The 19,328-nt window shown below is 43.9% G+C and overlaps 2 protein-coding genes across 2 annotated transcripts; one reads left to right on the top strand and one right to left on the bottom strand.

Annotated features, from left to right (window-relative positions):
* Positions 1–1,247: 1,247 nt before the first annotated feature.
* Positions 1,248–2,806, bottom strand: RAG2 (recombination activating 2). The gene has a single exon (XM_053449595.1). It carries the CDS (start codon positions 2,799–2,801, stop codon positions 1,248–1,250), a length of 1,554 nt encoding a protein of 517 aa, XP_053305570.1. The 5' UTR covers positions 2,802–2,806.
* A 493-nt stretch (positions 2,807–3,299) lies between these two features.
* On the top strand, positions 3,300–18,549 carry IFTAP (intraflagellar transport associated protein). The gene is made up of 7 exons (XM_053449603.1): positions 3,300–3,322; positions 6,725–6,873; positions 9,768–9,922; positions 12,020–12,091; positions 12,374–12,446; positions 15,575–15,687; positions 18,337–18,549. The coding sequence occupies exons 2-7, from the start codon at positions 6,726–6,728 to the stop codon at positions 18,451–18,453; spliced, it is 678 nt and encodes a 225-aa protein (XP_053305578.1). The 5' UTR covers positions 3,300–3,322; position 6,725; the 3' UTR covers positions 18,454–18,549.
* Positions 18,550–19,328: the final 779 nt, after the last annotated feature.

The raw sequence follows: 19,328 nt of genomic DNA, 5'->3' as shown, positions 1-19,328 counted from the left end.
GCTTTGTGGGCTCACATTGATCAGATGACGTTCTTACAAAGCTTTCTCTACTCTCTGTCCTCAGTCGGAGAATTAAGTAATTGCTTTAGAGATTTGAAACAACTGCTAAAGGTTTGAATGGAAACAACAATGGCTAGAACATATTCCATTAACAAATCACATTTGTCTGCAGGAAACGTTACCCTCGGAATCAATTTCGGAACATTTTCTCGTCTCGTGTTATCTGGAATTCTTTTTTATTGTAATCAGGATTAGATTAATTACAAATCTTCTGACGCCCGTGGGGTCGTTTGAAGAGAGCTGCGTGAGATCCGGGACGGTGGGAGGGGGGGCTTAACCCGTTCATTGCCGCGGGAATGAGCAGCGCGTTGGTTGGCAACCGTCGAACCTGACGTTCTAGATCATTTTGGTTTCCGGGTATCCTGAACAATCCTGGATTTTGGGATATTCTGAGATAAAAAACAGGTGGATCAATCAAGTGGAGGTCTTCGAAACCTAATCTAGGGACACTCTAGGTATTATATGCACCTTAACGTACATGATAGCTGAGTGATCCCTTTAAATTGTCATGGTGTCTACATTGTAAATGTATTGGGGTCTTCTGCAGTTCTGGGAACAGTTTGGGGAAGACCCTTGGATGAGTTTGGGGTGGAAGAACTTGATCGGGAGCACAGAGCCCTGACCTCAACCCCATCGAACATGTTTTGGGATGAACTGGGACGGAGATTGCGATCCGGGCGTCTCGCTCAACATCAGCCCCTGACGCTCATCTGAATGAATGGGAAAAACTTCCCACAAAACACCCCAAAATCTTGTCAAAAACGTCCCAGAAGAGAGAAAGCTGTTGTAGCTGCAAAGGGGGGGGACCAACTTCATATTAATGTCTATGTATTTAGAATGTGATGTCATCAAAGTCCCTGTTGGTGTAATGGTCAGGTGCCCCAATACTTGTGTCCACACAGTGTATTTATTTAGCCATCTTTATTGAATTTTCTCAATTGGCATGGATTACATAAATGAGGTAATTTAGTACAATATGATAAACAATAAAAAAACATCATATATTAACAATAACGTCATACTTCACAATAAACATCGTTTCATAAATGGGACATCAGATTTAGTTCTTAAGTAGCACAAATGCACCCGTTTCCAGGATACTACTCGGCGTTTTATTTTATCAGGTAGAATTTAATAGCCAAAAAGAAAAACGAGTTAATTTTCTATGGTAACAACCAATCATGCCTTCACTCAAACAAACGCCTGAGGAAGGATTTCTTCCCTTCTGATATTCGCTTAATAGAGTTTTTCTTCCTAATCGGCTTCATTGGTGCTTTCTGAGGAGGCATCGTCTTCTTGGGGGTTTGAAGGCCCCTTGACAACTGGACATGGTCATTGCAGAAATACTTGACGTTGTTCTCAGACAAGTGGATAAGCGTGCTCTCCGACAAGTCCATGCATTGGGCGTGCACCCAGTGGCCACCATCTTTAGAGCAGTAGATCATGGCTGGTTTGTTTAGTTCGGTGGAATAATATGGCACCCACGTGTTTATGTCTACGTTGCAGTCCTTGCAGCAGTCAATCCAGTATCCAGTTTCAGACTCATCTTCTTCGTCATCTTCGTTATATACATCTTCATCAAAGATGCTGCTGAATGTGAACTCCTCTGAGTCTTCCAAAGGTGTGGACTCTTCTTGCTCCTCTGTCGATCCTTGGCTGCATGACTGTATCATCAAATCCTCATTTTGTCCAAGGTTCAATACATAAAAGTAGAAGTTCCCCTCTGAATTTTGATGTTTATTGTCACTCGGAACACCCATTAACACAACTCCATGCCCCATGTCCCCACCAAACCACATCTTGCTGTGTTTAATCTCTCCTGTCCAATCAGGAGCCTCCATTTCCTGGATATCTATGGTATCTTCGCTCAGGCACAATCTGTTACAAGTTAGCCTTTTCTGGCTGTCCGATACGTATCCGCCAACAATAATAAACTCGTCTGGGTTTGTCTGGGTTAGGATAGAGCTAGAGAAGGAGATACCTCCTTGTAAGACTGTACAAGTCACCTTTGGGCTTCCAAGGGGTAGATCGACCTTAATCTTATAGATATTTCGGGACCTATAATTATTTTCAATGGAGTGGCCACCCAAAATATAGACTGTGTCATTCTTGGCCAAGGAGGCATGAAAGGAAATTCCGTCTTGCAGCTCTCGGAGAGCATAAGCAGTAGAACATCCAAACTGAAGGTCTATCAAGTAGACCAACGGCTGGCAGTCAGTAACGCTGTTCCATGTTTCCGTGGTCCTCTGATTTAATGGCAAGTAAGACCTTCCTCCAAATATCACCACGGCCGACTTGCCTCTGCTCTGTACCACGTCCATGGAATGACCATACCTTGCGTCCGGGACGTCCCCCTCAAGGTCTTTCTCTGAGCAGCACAGGGTGACTTTCTTTCCGGCCAAGGACGCGTTTGACATAATGTATAGTTTGTGAGATAACTCATTATTTGGTGTCTTTCCACCATGGATCAGGTACCGCTTGACCTCACCGCCTTCCGACGGGAGGCTGCATACAGCAGGTTGTCTCAGGGGGGGCAGGTAACACGAGTCGTTGCTGAACATGGTGGGACGGAGTTTAAGCTCATTGTTTTTCAGGTCCACGAGGAAGACCCCCGTAGGGCATGAGCGCTTGGGCCAACCTTTCTGTCCAAAGTAGAAGACATGCGTCCCAAACCGAAGCAGTGTAAACCCAGGCTGGATACACAAGGCATTGTTCAGGGCTGTGACTGTCTGTAGGGTCATCACAATTATCAGAGTCTGGAATAAAGAAAGAACTCATGTCAGGCCATTTGAGTTATTTGTTCATGTGATATGACATCATAACCCATAATCTATCAGCAGAGTGGCAAAATCGGGACTGTCTGGCGCAAAGCGGGACTGTTGGGACACTTGATAGATGTAAGCGTACTATAGCTTCATAAAATGCATTCATTTCATATATTTTTATTATAAAATTGGTAAGAAATCCCGTACGATATATATTTCCACATGGTTTACAGTTTGGAAAAAGAATGCAGTCACATCTGCACCTCATCGGCAGTGAAACGGTTACACCATCGCTAGGCTAGCAACAGCACCCATAGAGACGTCGTAAAAAGACGCTTTGCGCGGTGCCTCATGGGATATGTAGTCCCTCAATACCGCCTTCCCAACTTTCAGGAAGTGAAAAGAACTACATTTCCCAGCAGTCAGTGCGGCCTTCCGCTTGCTGTAGAAAATAGCCTGTTTCCTATCGCTGAGTGCATCCAGGACAGTGAGATTTGGTAGGTTCCCGTCTAGATTCAAATATATGCATTACGGAGAGAAAAAAATATAGGGGGAATCAGAACATGCATTAGGGGGGAGATTTAATAATTTGCACAGATTAAAGCTGCAATGTGACCTGTTTTTACCCCAATACAGGGTGTGCTATCTGCCATTCACATGGTGGCTGCAGCTCACACTTTGGGCTGGGAGTGATGGGAGTTGCAGCTCAGAGAGACAGCTGGTTAAATGTCCCTTGGCTGCAATGCACCCTAACACAGAAACACAGAATTAGACGGCATCTGAGAACCTTCTGGCCCACAGAGTCCTGGGCTTCGCCTTACGTGCAGGAGCCATACGCCTGTCCCATGTATGTTTACATTCCCTCGCAGTATTAGCCTCTACCGCATCTGCTGGGAGGCTGTTCCACTTACCACCTTCTCACTAAAGTAAAACTTCCTTACATTACACGTAATTGAATACGTTCCTGCGGAAATTTGCGCGTTATGGGAAATGTTACGTGATGAATAATTTATTGGATTCAATTTATTGTGGTTGTGAAATAACTGTTCTGATGTGTAGAAAGGTCACACGCCTTCATCACGGAAAAAGTTCCTTTTTCCCCCCGGCTTTGCTAATCCCGTCCTTATTATAAAGTCTTTAGATTTAGATGCGGGGAAGGTTCACAAATCATTTGTTACGAATCGCGTGGGATAAATTCACTTTAATTCTCTTCAATATTCCGCTGTTACGATCTTCCAGGTAGAACCCGGACGATTGTAGGTTACTTGCGCAATATCTTATTCCTCCCCAGCAGGATTATTTATCAGGGGGGAGGCGTGTGGGGAAATAGCCTAGCACTGCAACGGTTTTGGCTTGCTGAAGAGGGTGGTGGATAAGCGGAGCAGCCTCCCAGCAGAGGTGGTAGAGGTTAATACAGCGAGGGTATTAAACATGCATGGGCTAGACATACAGCTCCTGAATCTAAGGTGAGACCAACGACCGATTTAGGTTTGAGTCTTTACAGCAGGGAATAATAATAAGCTATAAACCCCTAGGCCAACTGAAGAAGGGGTTAATCCAGTTCTAGACCAATAAACACCCCGGGAATGTATTGATCGATTCCACGTACCTGGGGGGTCCGCGATCCTCTGTGAGCTGATGGCTTGCAGTTTTTAGATTTGTGATGTTGAGCCAACTTCGGTGACACTAAACAGATGTTTTACCAACCAGAGACTGATGTGGCTTCTGTTTTTTTTTCTTTTTTTTTCAGTTGAAACTTGCCAACTTCCTTAACCCTTTTCAGCCCGGTGCTCTGATCTGCTTCTGATACTTTATGTCTCTAAAACATCCATTTCATCTCCATTTAACAATAGAATGCCGATGCTTTACACAGACACCGTGCCATCTAATAGAACCTTTTTATTATTATCTTATGATTGTCTCCGGAGATAAAATCCTTCAGTGAAAAGCAGGGGTTAAACCGATGCACACCTGCATACAAGTTCATCCCTGCTTGAGAACAGGTGGTTACATTACTAGTTTTGTGTAAGGGGGTTTCGATGTACGTATATGGTATAGTTCCAAGGGCTGTGACTATATATATATATATATATAATGTGTCCAAGGGCTGTGACTTTATGACATATTGACAGCTATTCATGTAACTAAAGTAGAAGACTAATGCATTTTATTTATGGAATCTAATTATTATTATTATTTTATTTATTATTTTATTATTTTTATTTATTGTTTTATATTTTTGTTTTTTTAGATATAATATTGTTTATATATATATATATATATATATATATATATATATATATATATATATATATATATATAAGGGCTGTAGACCCCTGTAGGACTAACCTAGTTACAATGATGTACCATCATAACATACCCACCGTCCCCCCTTTTTATGCCTCAAATGCCTTTTTCCTCCCCGGATGTCCCTCTTTTCTAGATCCTTCGAATGTTGGATGGATATGAGGTGTGACCCTTAATTGAGAAAAGCTTTTAGAATTCTGTGTTTTATTTACACTTTTATTGTGTTTTATTGTGTTTTTATTTGTAAACAAATTATCTGTTGGTTTATATTTATATTATTGTATCTTTGTATCGCACCCTGTGATACAATAACACCCAGGACACACTCTGAGCGCCTAATACAAGGGGCATCGGGGAGGAAAAAGGGGCATTAGGGACTGTCCCCCCTAAACAGGGACACTTGATAGCTGTATTAACATCATAAAATTAATTAAACATCCATTCTGAACTACTGGGGAAAAAAGGGGGGCATCAGGGAAGGAAAAAGGGGACAAAGGGATTAAATAATAATTATAATAATAAAAAAAAATGAATAAAATAAAACTATTTAGAATATTTTAATAAATGTTTTAATATTTAATAAAAAATATTTAAAGAAATGGACTCATGGATGTTTTTTATTGGAAAGAGTATTTCTGATTTGTATATCTATTTAACCATTTTTTTTTTTTGATCCAAAAATATTCCACGGAAATAATGCTTTTTGATATAATAGACGTTTTTCACGTGTATTCGGAAACATCCAATCTAATGATCACATGATCACGTTCTTTCAGTGTATCCAGATTCTAATCCTGTGATGTAATGATCGATCTTTCTGAGATCACGCAACGATATCTTGCAAACTGCTTTTTCTTTCTGTAATAAATGAAATAAACGTATCGGACCCCGTGTTTTAAACCCAAAAAAACCCTACCAAAATCTGTACGGTTAAATAGACATCGTTTCCGCCCGAGAACCGCCGCGATTTGCATATAAACCACCGAGATGCTGTGGTTGGCGAAGTCGGTGGGTTTTGTCTCGTGGGAGCTGCGCGTACGGCTATGATTTGGTGAATAATTAATAGATTAAAATAGATCAAAAAAAAGTATATAAACTAAATATATATATATAATCTAAAATGATTGTTTCTATTATAGATAGAGATTTAAAGGGGCAGTACGTGTGGAATTGCACTTGGGTTCAACCATCAAAGCTGGGTAATAATTATATATTTCAGTGGTTTTATAGGCTTTTTTATTTATTTATTTATTTATTTTTTTACGTTTTTTTTCCATGAAACGTGATATTGAAACCACTAAATGATTGAAAGTGGAATTGACGTTATTTATATGTAATTTCATGTTTTGGGGCAATATTACTAAGGCTGGCACTTTTGCCTCTGGTGTAATCTACCACAGCCTCTTTTAGACTGTAAGCTCCTTTGATCAGGTTCCTCCTTACCTTCTTGTTTCTGTAAATCCATATTATTAAGCTATGCATTATTAGGTGTGTCCTGTTTACCCCGTTGTACAGCGCTGTGGAATATGATGGCGCTATATAATGAATATATATATAATATCTGCTAACGTACTCCCAATCCCCCCCTTTAGGATGAAGCAGGGGGTCATGCCGAGTCCTCAGGCAGAACGTCCTTTGAGATCAGAAGAAAAGTCTGCTTGTGACATCTTGAATCGCTTCCTCGGTATTCCGGATCAGACTTACGAACAGTTCCTTGGGTCTTTCAGCCGTATTCCTACAGGTGAAACTGCCGTAAATGCATGTTTTATCACTATATTATCCTCTACCACCTCTGCTGGGAGGCGGTCCCACTTACTCACCACCCTCTAAGCGATATTAGGCATTTAAATGCTATATATATATATTTAATTTGTATTAAAATGCCATATTCTAAGGCAGGTCCGCGGTGTGCGTGGACGAGACGGGGGGCAGCGGAGAACTGCTCTCGGCTTCCAGGTGGGAGGTTGTGGTTTTCACCGCGGCGAATCCCACATGAAAATTACAAGTTGTTTTTTAATTCACACCTCGCTCGGCAAACATCTGCTTCTTCTGTCGCTGCGTGTTATTGTTCTGCTAGCCCATGCACAAAATAACTAGAAAGCTTTACACGGGCCGAGCCACGGAGAACACCTTTTACATTACGCATAAAAAACAAACCCCGTAAGCGTGCGGAGAAACTCACCGGGAAGAGCATAACGATCGGAGCAATTAAATGACGCCGGTTCCAGGGGAGCGTTAGGGACAAGTGCTTCAGAAACATCGGCGAGTCCCACAGTATTTCTGTACGGAGGGGGGATCACATTTTTTTTCCCCCATTTTTCCCTTTATTTGCGAATAAAGTCACCCTTTTATCTCCTTGCGCTCTGTAAAAGTGTCTTAATGCATCACGATTAAAACTGGAATGGGCTCCGCACTCCACAGAACGAGGGTCTGCATGGGGGGGGCACTCAACGTGGACTTTATAAACCCCGCCATAAGGGACTTTTCAGCCATCACGTACACTTTAATGCCCATGGCAGCTGCGGGGTCCCTTTAAATGTTTGTGATGTTTGTGCTGTTTCCGGGGATAGCGGACGGTCGCTTTAATGGCTTCCTGGCCCCTGTTTTGGGGAACTTGCGCGATCACAGCTGCGCTCGGGCGTCCGGGGGCCGCTTGTTTTCGACCTGAAATTGTTTGTTCGAAAACCATTCGTCCAAGAAGGGAAAAAAAAAAACGTGGTTTGGGTCCGGTGAGAAGGGGAAGTCGCTGGCTGCAGATACCGAGCCGAGACCCCCAACGCTTCCACTTTTTGTGCCACCAAAACAAAGCCTGTTTTCCTCCCCGTAAAGATTAAAACCGTTGAGACTACATTCCCGGCGATCCAGATTCATAAAAGCGGCCGATACCCGTTTCTATATAATTAAGCTTTTTTTTAATGCTCTATATTATCACAGCCTGCCTTTATTTATCCAGTTATTACAGAATTTATCGTTTTTTTTTTTTTATTTTTTTATCCTATTTACAGAAAACGTATTCTGCAGAATCCCCTCCATGCATTTGTAAGGGGGGGGGCAGGGGCCAAGTTAAAGGGACCTCTCAGCTGTCATTAAAGTGCATATGGCGGCTGGGGGGTCCCTTTAATTTATCGCCTTAAAGCCGGGCGTTAAGTCTCCTTAATACAGACCCAAAGGTTCGTTCTTCTACTATTCCGTTTTGAAGCATGGAGCGTTTCCATCTCTTTAAAGAGCCGGTAAAGCCCCCCCCCGACAGTCCTCGGAAATAGCGGATTCGGGGCATAAGTATCATCTGCGGACCACTTGGATCTTGGGTGGGACGTGGACGCCTCGGCTTTAAGAACCGACCCTGTTTTAGAAGCCGGTAAAACTTTTCTCCCTTGTCCATGAGCTAAAAAAGGACTTCGCCGCCGGCCGACCTCCCGTAGGGTATCAGCGGCCCCATCATCTCCCGTCTACACGTTATATATATATATATATATGTGTTTCTAGACGTCCATACGGAGAAACACGTGAAATAAAGCGTCGCGGCTGTAAGCCTTCACCTTTCTGCCACGCAGACCCGTTCCCAATTCGCTAAAAAAAAGCAGGCTTTTGGTAAATTCATTTATTCCCCAACTTTGTGCTTCTGAAAGGAAGCGGGATTCTTACAAAAGGACCGCATGTCGGGCGCACAAGAAATAGATATTCCGAGGAAGAATAGGAGCGGCTCCTCCTGATGTCGAATGAAACGCGTGGCGTAAGATCCTTAACAACGCTTTTGTTTAACGGAGAGACCCCCCGAAGAATCGTCGCTCTTGGGTTCCTCTTCAATCCCCCATTTACAGCGTCTCATGGTGAGATGACCAAAAAGGTATCTTTTTATTTTTTTACCCTTTTGTGCCGTTATGATGAGATTATCCCGTCAATAACAAAAAGGTAGGTGAGGAGGGGGGCCAGAAATCAAATGGGGGGGGGTAACGTATTCTATTGAAAGCCCGAATCGAGACCATTAATTCTTACAGCCGAGCGGCACTGGGGGGCATCTATGATTAGCTTTAATACTTGGGGGGGCAGCAGCTCCAGCCTCATCCGCTTTATTGTTTGATGTTGAAAGACGGACGTTTCCAGCTCGTGAAGAATATTATTTTCATGCCTGATCCGGCTCTGGCTGTGAGGGGCCAGCTCCGAGCAGATGTCTTTTATTTTTTTTTGTCTTTACAGAAGGATGAAACTTTATATTTTTTTTATATGGCGCTTAGCAGAAGGTATCTAGCAGCGGGGGAGGAGGAAGCTTAACGGGGGGGCCGTGAATCACACGTAAAGTGGAAAGGAGACCCCCCACCTCCTTGTATAAGCATATGTTGCTACAATGTTATACCCGGGGTAGATCCGTACCCCCTTCGGTGCAACAAAAAAATAAACATAATAAAAAATATAATCATATAAATATATTATTACGTATATTATTATTATGACACCCGGAGGTCACATGACTGACAGCAATGGCCGCCTCCAGGTCTGCAGATAAGGGGTGTTTATCAGAACAATATGAAACAATAAAACTGCATCACTGCGTATTATACTGTAGCTAATGCTCCAGAGAAACGACTTATTGTTATTGTCCCTTTAATCAAATAATATTTTTATTCCCCCAAACAGAAAGGCGAGAGCCGTCTTCCCGTTCGGACCGCCTGCAAGGACAATTCTTTGGCCCTCGGGGGACGGATTTCAGGAAAATGGTAGAAAATGAGAAAATCCCTGAGGAAGACGGCACCGATACAAATCACGCCCAACCGGAGAAATCCGAGGAGCAGGTAGATATATTATATATTAAATATAAATAAATATACAGGGCGACATTTAAGACAACTCGCTAATTTGTGACGAGCTTTCGCTCAACCTGTCCGCTCGTGGAGATTAAGATGTATTCCCCGTGTACGTGGGATCATTTAGGGAGATTGGATTATCCTGGGGATCTATTCCATACCATGCAGTGGTGTCCCCCCCCCCCCGGAGGCGTCCCCAGCTGCCCCTCAGTAGTCAGGATCCTGACACCTCTGATGTCATATGATGTAGAGCTGAAACAACGAATCGATAAAATCGATAATAATCGATAACGGAAATCATCGATAACGATTTCCGTTATCGATTAATCGAGTGATCAATTCGTTGTTGGAGCACTCGGCTCCTTTTACTTACCTCCGCGAGCGTTCCCCGCTTCTGCTACACGCTCTGCAGTCTCCGCCTTCTTTTAGCTACGTGACGGATGTGACGCGTTCCGGAGGTAAGTATTCTTCATGTCTATGTGCACGGATCGCACAGAGCCACTCGCACAGAGCGAATCGCTCTGTGCGAATGGAGCCACTCGCACAGAGCGGTTCGCTCTGTGCGAGTGGCTCCACTCGCACAGAGCGGTTCGCTCTGTGCGAGTGGCTCCATTCGCACAGAGCGGTTCGCTCTGTGCGAGTGGCTCCATTCGCACAGAGCGGTTCGCTCTGTGCGAGTGGCTCCATTCGCACAGAGCGGTTCGCTCTGTGCGAGTGGCTCCATTCGCACAGAGCGGTTCGCTCTGTGCGAGTGGCTCCATTCGCACAGAGCGGTTCGCTCTGTGCGAGTGGCTCCATTCGCACAGAGCGGTTCGCTCTGTGCGAGTGGCTCCATTCGCACAGAGCGGTTCGCTCTGTGCGAGTGGCTCCATTCGCACAGAGCGGTTCGCTCTGTGCGAGTGGCTCCATTCGCACAGAGCGGTTCGCTCTGTGCGAGTGGCTCCATTCGCACAGAGCGGTTCGTGAGTGTGGGTGCAGGGCAGAGTGGGGGTGGGGGTGCAGGGCAGAGTGGGGGTGGGGGGTGCAGGGCAGGAGACTGGGTGCAGGGCAGAGTGGGGGTGGGGATGCAGGGTGTGAGTGTGGGTGCAGAGCAGAGTGGGAGACTGGGTGCAGGGCAGAGTGGGGGTGGGGATGCAGGGCAGGGTGTGAGTGTGGGTGCAGGGCAGAGTGGGTGCAGGGCAGAGTGTGAGTGTGGGGGCAGGGCAGAATGTGGGGGCAGGGCTGGGTGCAGGGCAGAGTTAGAGACTGGGTGCAGGGGCACAGTGCAAAGTGCTGGGTGCAAAGTGCCAGGGCTGGGTGCAAAGTGCTGGGTGCAAAGTGCCAGGGCTGGGTGCAAAGTGCAAAGTGCTGGTGCAAAGTGCTGAATGCTGGGTGCAAAGTGCTGGATGCAAAGTGCCAGGGCTGGGGCAAAGTGCTGGGTGCAAAGTGCTGGGTGCAAAGTGCCAGGGCTGGGTGCAAAGTGCTGGGTGCAAAGTGCTGGGTGCAAAGTGCTGGGTGCAAAGTGCAAAGTGCTGGGGCAAAGTTTCTTGAACAGTAATAGTCCACCTCTTTTCAGAATGTTTGGGGTTATTTTGTTTCATAAATATTGTGTTTGGGTTCTTGTACTTTGAAAATATTGTTTTTTATTACATCATAACAAAATAAGAATGTTAATGTAAATTTTAAGTTGTTTTTTAACATCCAGTTCATTAAATTCTTTTAAATAAACGAAAAATTTGCATATTGTTTTTTTTTATCCGATTAATCGATTAATCGAAAAAATAATCGGCCGATTAATCGATTATTAAAATAATCGTTAGTTGCAGCCCTAATATGATGTCATATTACAGCATGCCGTGTCTTTAACCTTTTAATGCAGTCTATGGAGGTTGTGCTGAGCCGGCACAGCGTACTCACCGTAAAACTGGCTGGTTGGGGAGATCTTGCCTGGAACTGGTCCATTGTGCAACGGGGCATTATTGGGCTTCATGGCCCAAGTGGGCGATCTGCCCCCTGATTTTGTAGCCTCTCCCCGAGTTACATCACGAATTCTATGCTGGGTTTCTTGGCACCATTAGTAGTTGGTCAATGGTTTTTTTCCTCTAGATTTTCATTGACGATGGACTGAAAGTTGGTGGCTGTCACAACATTGAACGTACACATCCATGCAGAGTTCAGGTGAGATTCCGTTACGTGTCTTCTCTCAGCTATTTCGCTTCTCTTTCATTAACGTCTCCGTTCTTTTCACAAGAACCGTTATAAACAATGATGTCAGCAGTGTTTGAAAACGTGTCATGGTTTGAACGAAACCTTTGTTTCTTCGCTGCGCTGTGAGTTGCAGGTTAATGACATCGAAGCGGTTTATCTCTGTATTCCGAAGGGTGGGTTTCCTCCGAGGTCCGCCGATGAGTTATCCTGTAGAATAAATGTTGCTTTAAATGTTTATTTTATTCTCTCAAGGTTGATAATTACATGGAGCCGCCCGACTTTGATCCAGATGAAGACAGCAGTGGAGAAATATTTAGAAACCTCGGTAAGTTCCTTGCTTTTGACTATAAGTGTACCCTGAGCTGGCTTCGCCTTATAACATACTCAGGGTCGGGGGACATTTTTTCAGTACAGTACGGTTCAAAAGTCTGGATAACCAGGAAATTTCTGGCTGTAACATAATTGTAAAAGGGTTTTCTAACCATTAATTAGCCTTTTAAACTTAAACTTGGATCAGCGAACACAACGTGTCATTGGAACCCAGGAGTGATGGGAGTGATAAAGGGCCATTGGAGCACAGGAGTGATGGGAGTGATAAAGGGCCGTTGGAACACAGGAGTGATGGGAGTGATAAAGGGCCATTGGAACACAGGAGTGATGGGAGTGATAAAGGGTCATTGGAACACAGGAGTGATGGGAGTGATAAAGGGCCATTGGAACACAGGAGTGATGGGAGTGATAAAGGGCCATTGGAACACAGGAGTGATGGGAGTGATAAAGGGCCGTTGGAACACAGGAGTGATAAAGGGCCTTTCCAAAAATCAGCCGTTTCCAGCTGCAGTAGTCATTTACAACATTAACCCCGTCTGCGCTGGATTTCTGATCCATTTCATGTTATTTTAATATAAAATATGCTTTTCTTTAAAAATACAGGGACATTTCTAGGCTAGTTATAACACTTCCCTTTCTGCTTTTTCATTCTTCGCCTCCTCAAGGTCTGACGCCTTACCCCCTTATACCTTGATGGCACACAGCAGACTAACGCCTCTAGGACAAGCATTGCCATTGTGCGCATGCGTAGTGCCCCCCAAAGCACCACATCATTTTTAAATACGCAAGATTAGCTAAATGTGTATTTTATTGTTATATTTTCCTACGTCAGCTCTTTGTCTGGAGGTAGTATCTGGGTCCCGCTAGAACCTGGTCTGTATGTTCTGCGGCCGTGTCATGTCCCAATGCCATCGGTTCAGCTTCCGTTTTGGAGCTGGTAACATAATTTCCAAATCGTGTCTAGCATCCGATGTCAATACTTACTCAATTATGTCTCCCTCATTGCCGCTATTGGCAGCAGGCGAAGCGCTTCTCTCGCTCATTAATCACCTCCACCGAGAACGTAATTAACAGCCTAATTAGAGTCATCGCGGGGTCTGTGCCGCAGAAGCGCCTACAGCTAACTTCGGGGGATACAGCTACTTTCTACAGACCCTCGATGTGCGGCTCTCCCCAAGGAGAAGTCTCAATGGGAGAGAGAGGGAATATTTATCAAAGGGGTAGAAAAGTCAATAAACCTTTATTAAGATGTTTAATTAGCCAATAACCACAAAAATATAAGAAAAAAATAATCAACTGTTCATGAGTTCTATGAAGACAACTTCAGTATAGATCCATAACGCCAGACATGGAGGGTGCTGATGGCTGAAAACATGGAATTTGCCGGCAGATCGGTAATTGATCACGGTAATTGATCATGGTAATTGATCTACATAATTAATGGACGCCAATGAATTTAGCTGGAATCTCCACAACTGCTTATTTGGCCCCGGCTCCGCTTTTGACCTGGTTTCTCTCCGTCCATCATTTAACAGATAGTACATACAGCCAAAGTTAAAATCAAACCGCGCCAGGGAGAGCATCTGGGTGTAAAAGTATAGTCCATGGTCCTAAATAACACTGTAGGGATTCTCATTATGGAGTTTTGAGACCTAACCCCGCTTGAAGGGTCCAGGAGATGTTCCTGGGTCTTCCATGTCCTACGTTGGGCCAATTCTATTGGCTTCTGGATGGGTTTTTACGCCACGACAGCCAATAGGGAGCTGAGGATTCCCCGCCCTGAGAGACGGCAGTTTACTTTGATGGATAAGACGCGTGATGGTTCTCCAAGGAGCGCTAGATCCTACTGAATTCTCCTTAATCATAATGTGTTTGCTGTTGGTTAACGTTCCGTTACGAGGCGTTTGCACATATAACGTATCAACGGGTCTCGTGTTTTATTGGGACACCTGACACTTTATGTTAATCATGCGTCGAAGAGCCAATGTATCAAGCGTTGCCGTTCTTTGCCCCATTCCGGAACACCGGAGACGAATGAATGATCCCGCGTGGAAATGTCTTCCTCCGCGTGTCTCTCTCCATCGCTCCGATCCCGGTAACAGAAAAAACAAAACAAAACACGTTTTATGCCTGACGGAGTCGCTTGATTAAACATCACCAGGCAGAGAGGAGACCGCAGATTAGAGACTTTTATTTACTGTCACGCGGTCTAAATTTAGAGCAGAGATGTTTTTCTTCCAGATGCGTCCCTCCTGTAAACCGCGTCTGATCGCTCCGCTCTTGCGGCCATGACTGGGGACAATCGTCGTGTTAACGTTTCTTAAGAAGACGCTGTTACTTTATGAAGTCATCAGATGTAATTCATTTAGAGATATAGTTGTTGACGCTCATAGTGTTCTGGATCGAAGGGAATCTTCAACTTGTTACGATTTACTGTAAGAACCTCAACGCTTGGCCTTCTTCAGAAGCTCCTGAGCTAAGACATACCTTTATGAGATGTCTTGCTGACATAGTAGTTTAGGAACACTAAAGCCTCAGTTGGTCCGACCTGGGATTATTCTTTTAATGTAAAGACTAAGAATGTTTAAACGTTTCACCGGGACGAGCTCCCGAGCTTAGTCTTCGTTGTTGAGTAGGAACCAGGTGGACACGAACACTTGTAGAGTTTCCCCAGACCTCTTCTCATAGAAGAACCGGGGGAGGTGTGTAAATAAACCGTACGGTTTTCTTGAATAACACGCAGAAATCAGAAGAACTTGGCCATCGTATCCGACCCACACAGGATGGTCTTACGTAGTCATGCAGTTGATTGGTCAACTAAACACAAGTTCAACCAAGACAGAAGAAGCCGGTTTGAGTCTTATCGCTCCTGTCCCTCTTTCTTCGCTCTGGAAGAAAGAGTCAGTTTGGTGAAGAAGCTCTATAATTTGGTGGCCTAGGCAATGACTGCATGTGAGACCGCAAAACCTGGGTGTCTGTTTGAGCCTTTGAGTTATGGAGGTGCTGCGAATGCCTCTGTAGACACGATGAAGAAAGAATCTATTCGCGCCTCCCTACGACTGATATCAAATTGAAGGAGTTATGAGACTTATGAGGCCGATTACTTTTGTTTATCTCCTACAGAACTGCTCCCGGGAGAGGCAGAGGTGGCATTTTACCATCCATCATTCTCGAGGAGCACGTGCTTGGACTTCCAGAGCGCTTCGGTGAACCGGCGGAGTCCTCCGGCACATCAGGTACGCGGAGCGCCCCCGTTTGTTTTCCAGCAGGTCGCGGCTGAGTTTTTTTCTCTCCCCGAGAAGGAGAAACGCGGCCGGAGAAAAACCTGGGAATGCTTCTTCCAACGCTAGCGTTATGACGACGACGACGACGACCTGTTATTGGCAAGTATAGGACATAGCAGGAGATCTGCCGGCGCCTCTGTCTTGTTAGTAGTCGAGGGTCTATCTGCGTGTGTGGGATGAACGCGTCGTCGAGGTGTTTATGCCCTAAATACGTGTTTGATTTATTGTGACAGGGGGGAGATTTTGCTATTCTTTCAGCATTTTGCAGCTGTGGGTACGTCTGGCACCTCTCTCTCTCTCTCTCTCTCTCTCTCCCCCGGGGGGCTTCGAGCCGCAGCATTTCAGTAGCCCCCTGGGAGCGGTGAAGGATGCGCCATCTCCTTTTGGCCTTTAGGATGTTTTGAAAGCCGACAGAAAATAAAAATGTGAGACCAGCGAGGTGTCCCTCGAGGCTTTCCGGAATAACACATACTCCTCGAAATATGCAAATGTATGTACAATATCTTCCCCGGCTGCGAGCGAATCAACCTATAACGCGCCCTCCGTCTGGAGCGCCCGGGTGCTATTTTGTCTCACTTTAAGAACCTTAAGCTGAAACCACGAGTTGTTTAACCCGTTGACTGCCAGAAAGGTGGCTAACGCATTTCATCACTGCTTTCTTTAACCCAATAAAAGCTGGAGAAAGTACTTAATGGGGAGGAATAATTGTACAACATACTATAATTAGGGATCTTATATGCCATAAGGTGTTTTTGCTTTATAATGGGACTACATCATTTAGTTAATGAATTTAATGCGCTGATTAATTATTAATGTTAATTTATTAATATATTGATTTTTAAAATGTAGAATTTTTTGGGGAAAAATATCAGATCCGGATCATTTTCCGCAAACCCTGCGCTTTACCGTTCTGTACTTAGATAATGGTGTTTATGTAATAAAACACGTAATATTTATGCTCTTTCCGTAGGAGCCGCCATCTTAACTCCCTGTTTTTCAGGATCTACAGTGTTATTCCTCCCCATTAAGTTTTCGCTGATTGATTACTGTACATTTTATCCCGATCTGCCTCTTTCTCAGGGGTTCACAGGGTTCTATTCGGTAGAATTCCGCACCTTTCACTTGCTTAGCCGCGCATGCACGGCTTCTCTCTGCGTCGTAGCCCGTTCTATCCGGCCTAATCTAATCCATTTTTTTTCTGTGTGCAAAGCTCAGCAGATGAAGTGTTTCCAAAAGCTGTGCGGAGAGGTTCATAAATTTCGAGAGCAGAGTTTATTGCGTCCCCGTCTGCATAATAATACCGGGGCTCGGCTACCAACGGATTTATGCGCTATTTATAAATAGACAATTTTCATATGGCGGCCATTTGATTTTCTCTTTTTTTCCCCGGACTGTTATTAAGTGTAAGAGGTATTCTTTATAATTAGCGGCGCTGCGTTTACGCGGTAATAGCGGGCATTTAAAACATTTTACGCCAGGAGAAGATTGGCTTTTTGATTCATATTGCGCTATTATTCTTGTGTGTGGCCGGAGTGGCGAGTAATTGCGGGTTTCATCCGGTTGCCGCTCTCCTTCTCTTGGGATATACTTCTTGTATTTATTAACGGAGGGAATGTAACTGTCGGCACGTCGATCTGCTGCGGTCCATGAGGTCACCACCAAGATCAGTTTAAAGGGACATTTCAGCCAAAATACGCAACTTAATGCATGTGATAGCTGCATGGTCCTTTTAAATTCTCATGGGATCCCCCACATTCTACAGAATCCCCCATATGCATTTGACTGCCCACCCACCCTATATGGATTTCAATGGGAGCTCTTTTCTGCCACTGATTGGCTGCTTCAAGCAGCCAATCAGTAAGATGAGTCATCGGACCCCAGAAGAGGCAGGAACTGTAGCTTCTACTTAAAGGTAGATTTAAAGAATGCAATAAAGTATTTAAGATGTACGTCTTTCTTTCGGGGGCTCCCTGGGACACATGAGTGTCCCCTTTAAGAACCTATACAGGACCACCAGGGCACGGGACTCTCCGGGTTTGACCCCAAGATCTCCGGGTGAAGTTCTCTGGGTCAACACCAGAAACCTCCGGAAGCTTTTGCCGTGACCCACTAAAATAGTGTCCTACTCGATGGAGGTATGAGGGGGGGGGGACACATAGACCCAACGACCCTGTATTAAGTCACTTTTAGGAGGCAGCAGTAGCTTTGGGGAGCATTTGGTCTCCGAAATGTATTCCGCTTTCAATCGTGATGAGCAAATGGAAACATTGTTGGGCTGGAAGGGCAACTGATTATCGCCAAATGGGGAACATTGTTTCCAAAGCTACTTATTGGAAACCCCACGTTGGGTATGAACCAGTTTGATGGGAAATATGATTTATGTATCAATTTCTGTTAATTATTGATACTTTATGTCACCTGCGGCCTTACATCTTGTACAAGTCCCTATGGTGAGCTGAGCTATGGTACCATAGAGTCCCACTAAACATCACCGAAGGTAACGGATACCTCCAGGAGATGTCGAACGCGCCTGTATTTTTGATTTATCAGTGTTTCCACCACTTCTTTTAACCCTTATGAACCGTTTCTGATCAAATGCAGACTGACGAAGTTCAATCGTTCTCCTTGGACGAAGGATTCGATTACGATCGCGTGGTTCTGAGCCCTAAGTTTTCTCAGGCTGAGCTAGACCTCCTGAAAACGAGGAGAAAAAGCTGAAAACCATCGAACCCACCGAAAACTGGATTTCTTCTTCCCGACCAAATGTATTTTTCTTTGTTTACCGATCTTCAAAATTAAAGCCCAAAATTCACAGCCTGTGTTTTGAATCCAACAGCGGCAGCGGATACAATGTAATTAAACCGATGAAGGAATTCCTTCCATATTGAGTTCGTATAACGCAATTAGTATTTGGCTAGGTTTCAATCGGCTTTCTTTAGCTGATGTCCCTGATTCAGGCTGACAGGTATATAAACACTATTATTTTTCTATATTTTTGTACACAATGGGTTAATTCATCCACAAACATATTTTTTTTATCAATAATTATGTTTTTTTTTGTGTTTTTTTATTTTTTTATTTTTTTAATAGCTTGACCTATTTAATAAAGTAGAAAAAAAATTAAAATGGGAAACAAGGGTATTTATTTGACAGCATTTTAGCGCATAATGTCAATAAGACACAGGCATTCTACATAATCCTTAAACATGATTAGAAAAATATTCAAACTTAAGAGCTTACTAAACACAAGAGCGTTAAAGGTTATTGGTTTGCGATATCTTTTATTCAATTTTTATTTTTTTGCAATTTGGATTTTTAATTATTTTTTAATAACTTTTTAATTTATTTTATTTATTTCAATTACAACCGGTTGACTCTTTTATGTGAATTTATTTTTTTCAAGTCAATTTAAAAATTTTTAAAAAAAATATTCCTAGCATCAGATTAAAAATGTTTTCAAAAAACAAAATAAAAAAATGTTGCTCTGTTTTATTCTTAAACCAGTTGTAGTTTTTGCTCCATATTTTTTTCCAATCTACTAGACAAACACCTTGACTCCTTATCAAACTGCCTGTGGGAAACAATAGAATACC

Source organism: Spea bombifrons, chromosome 10 (assembly GCF_027358695.1).
Source record: "Spea bombifrons isolate aSpeBom1 chromosome 10, aSpeBom1.2.pri, whole genome shotgun sequence".
NCBI lineage: Eukaryota > Metazoa > Chordata > Amphibia > Anura > Pelobatidae > Spea > Spea bombifrons.
Note: the sequence above shows the minus strand (reverse complement) of the source record. Positions and strands in the feature narration are given on the sequence as shown.

What these genes read in the sequence shown, in the direction of transcription:
- RAG2 (XM_053449595.1), bottom strand. Translation starts at nt 2,801, where the DNA reads ATGACCCTACAGACAGTCACAGCCCTGAACAATGCCTTGTGTATCCAG.
- IFTAP (XM_053449603.1), top strand. Translation starts at nt 6,726, where the DNA reads ATGAAGCAGGGGGTCATGCCGAGTCCTCAGGCAGAACGTCCTTTGAGA. An exon ending in CACATCCATGCAGAGTTCAG is followed by an intron (nt 12,092 to 12,373) that starts GTGAGATTCCGT and finishes TATTCTCTCAAG; the next exon opens with GTTGATAATTACATGGAGCC. An exon ending in AGAAATATTTAGAAACCTCG is followed by an intron (nt 12,447 to 15,574) that starts GTAAGTTCCTTG and finishes TATCTCCTACAG; the next exon opens with AACTGCTCCCGGGAGAGGCA.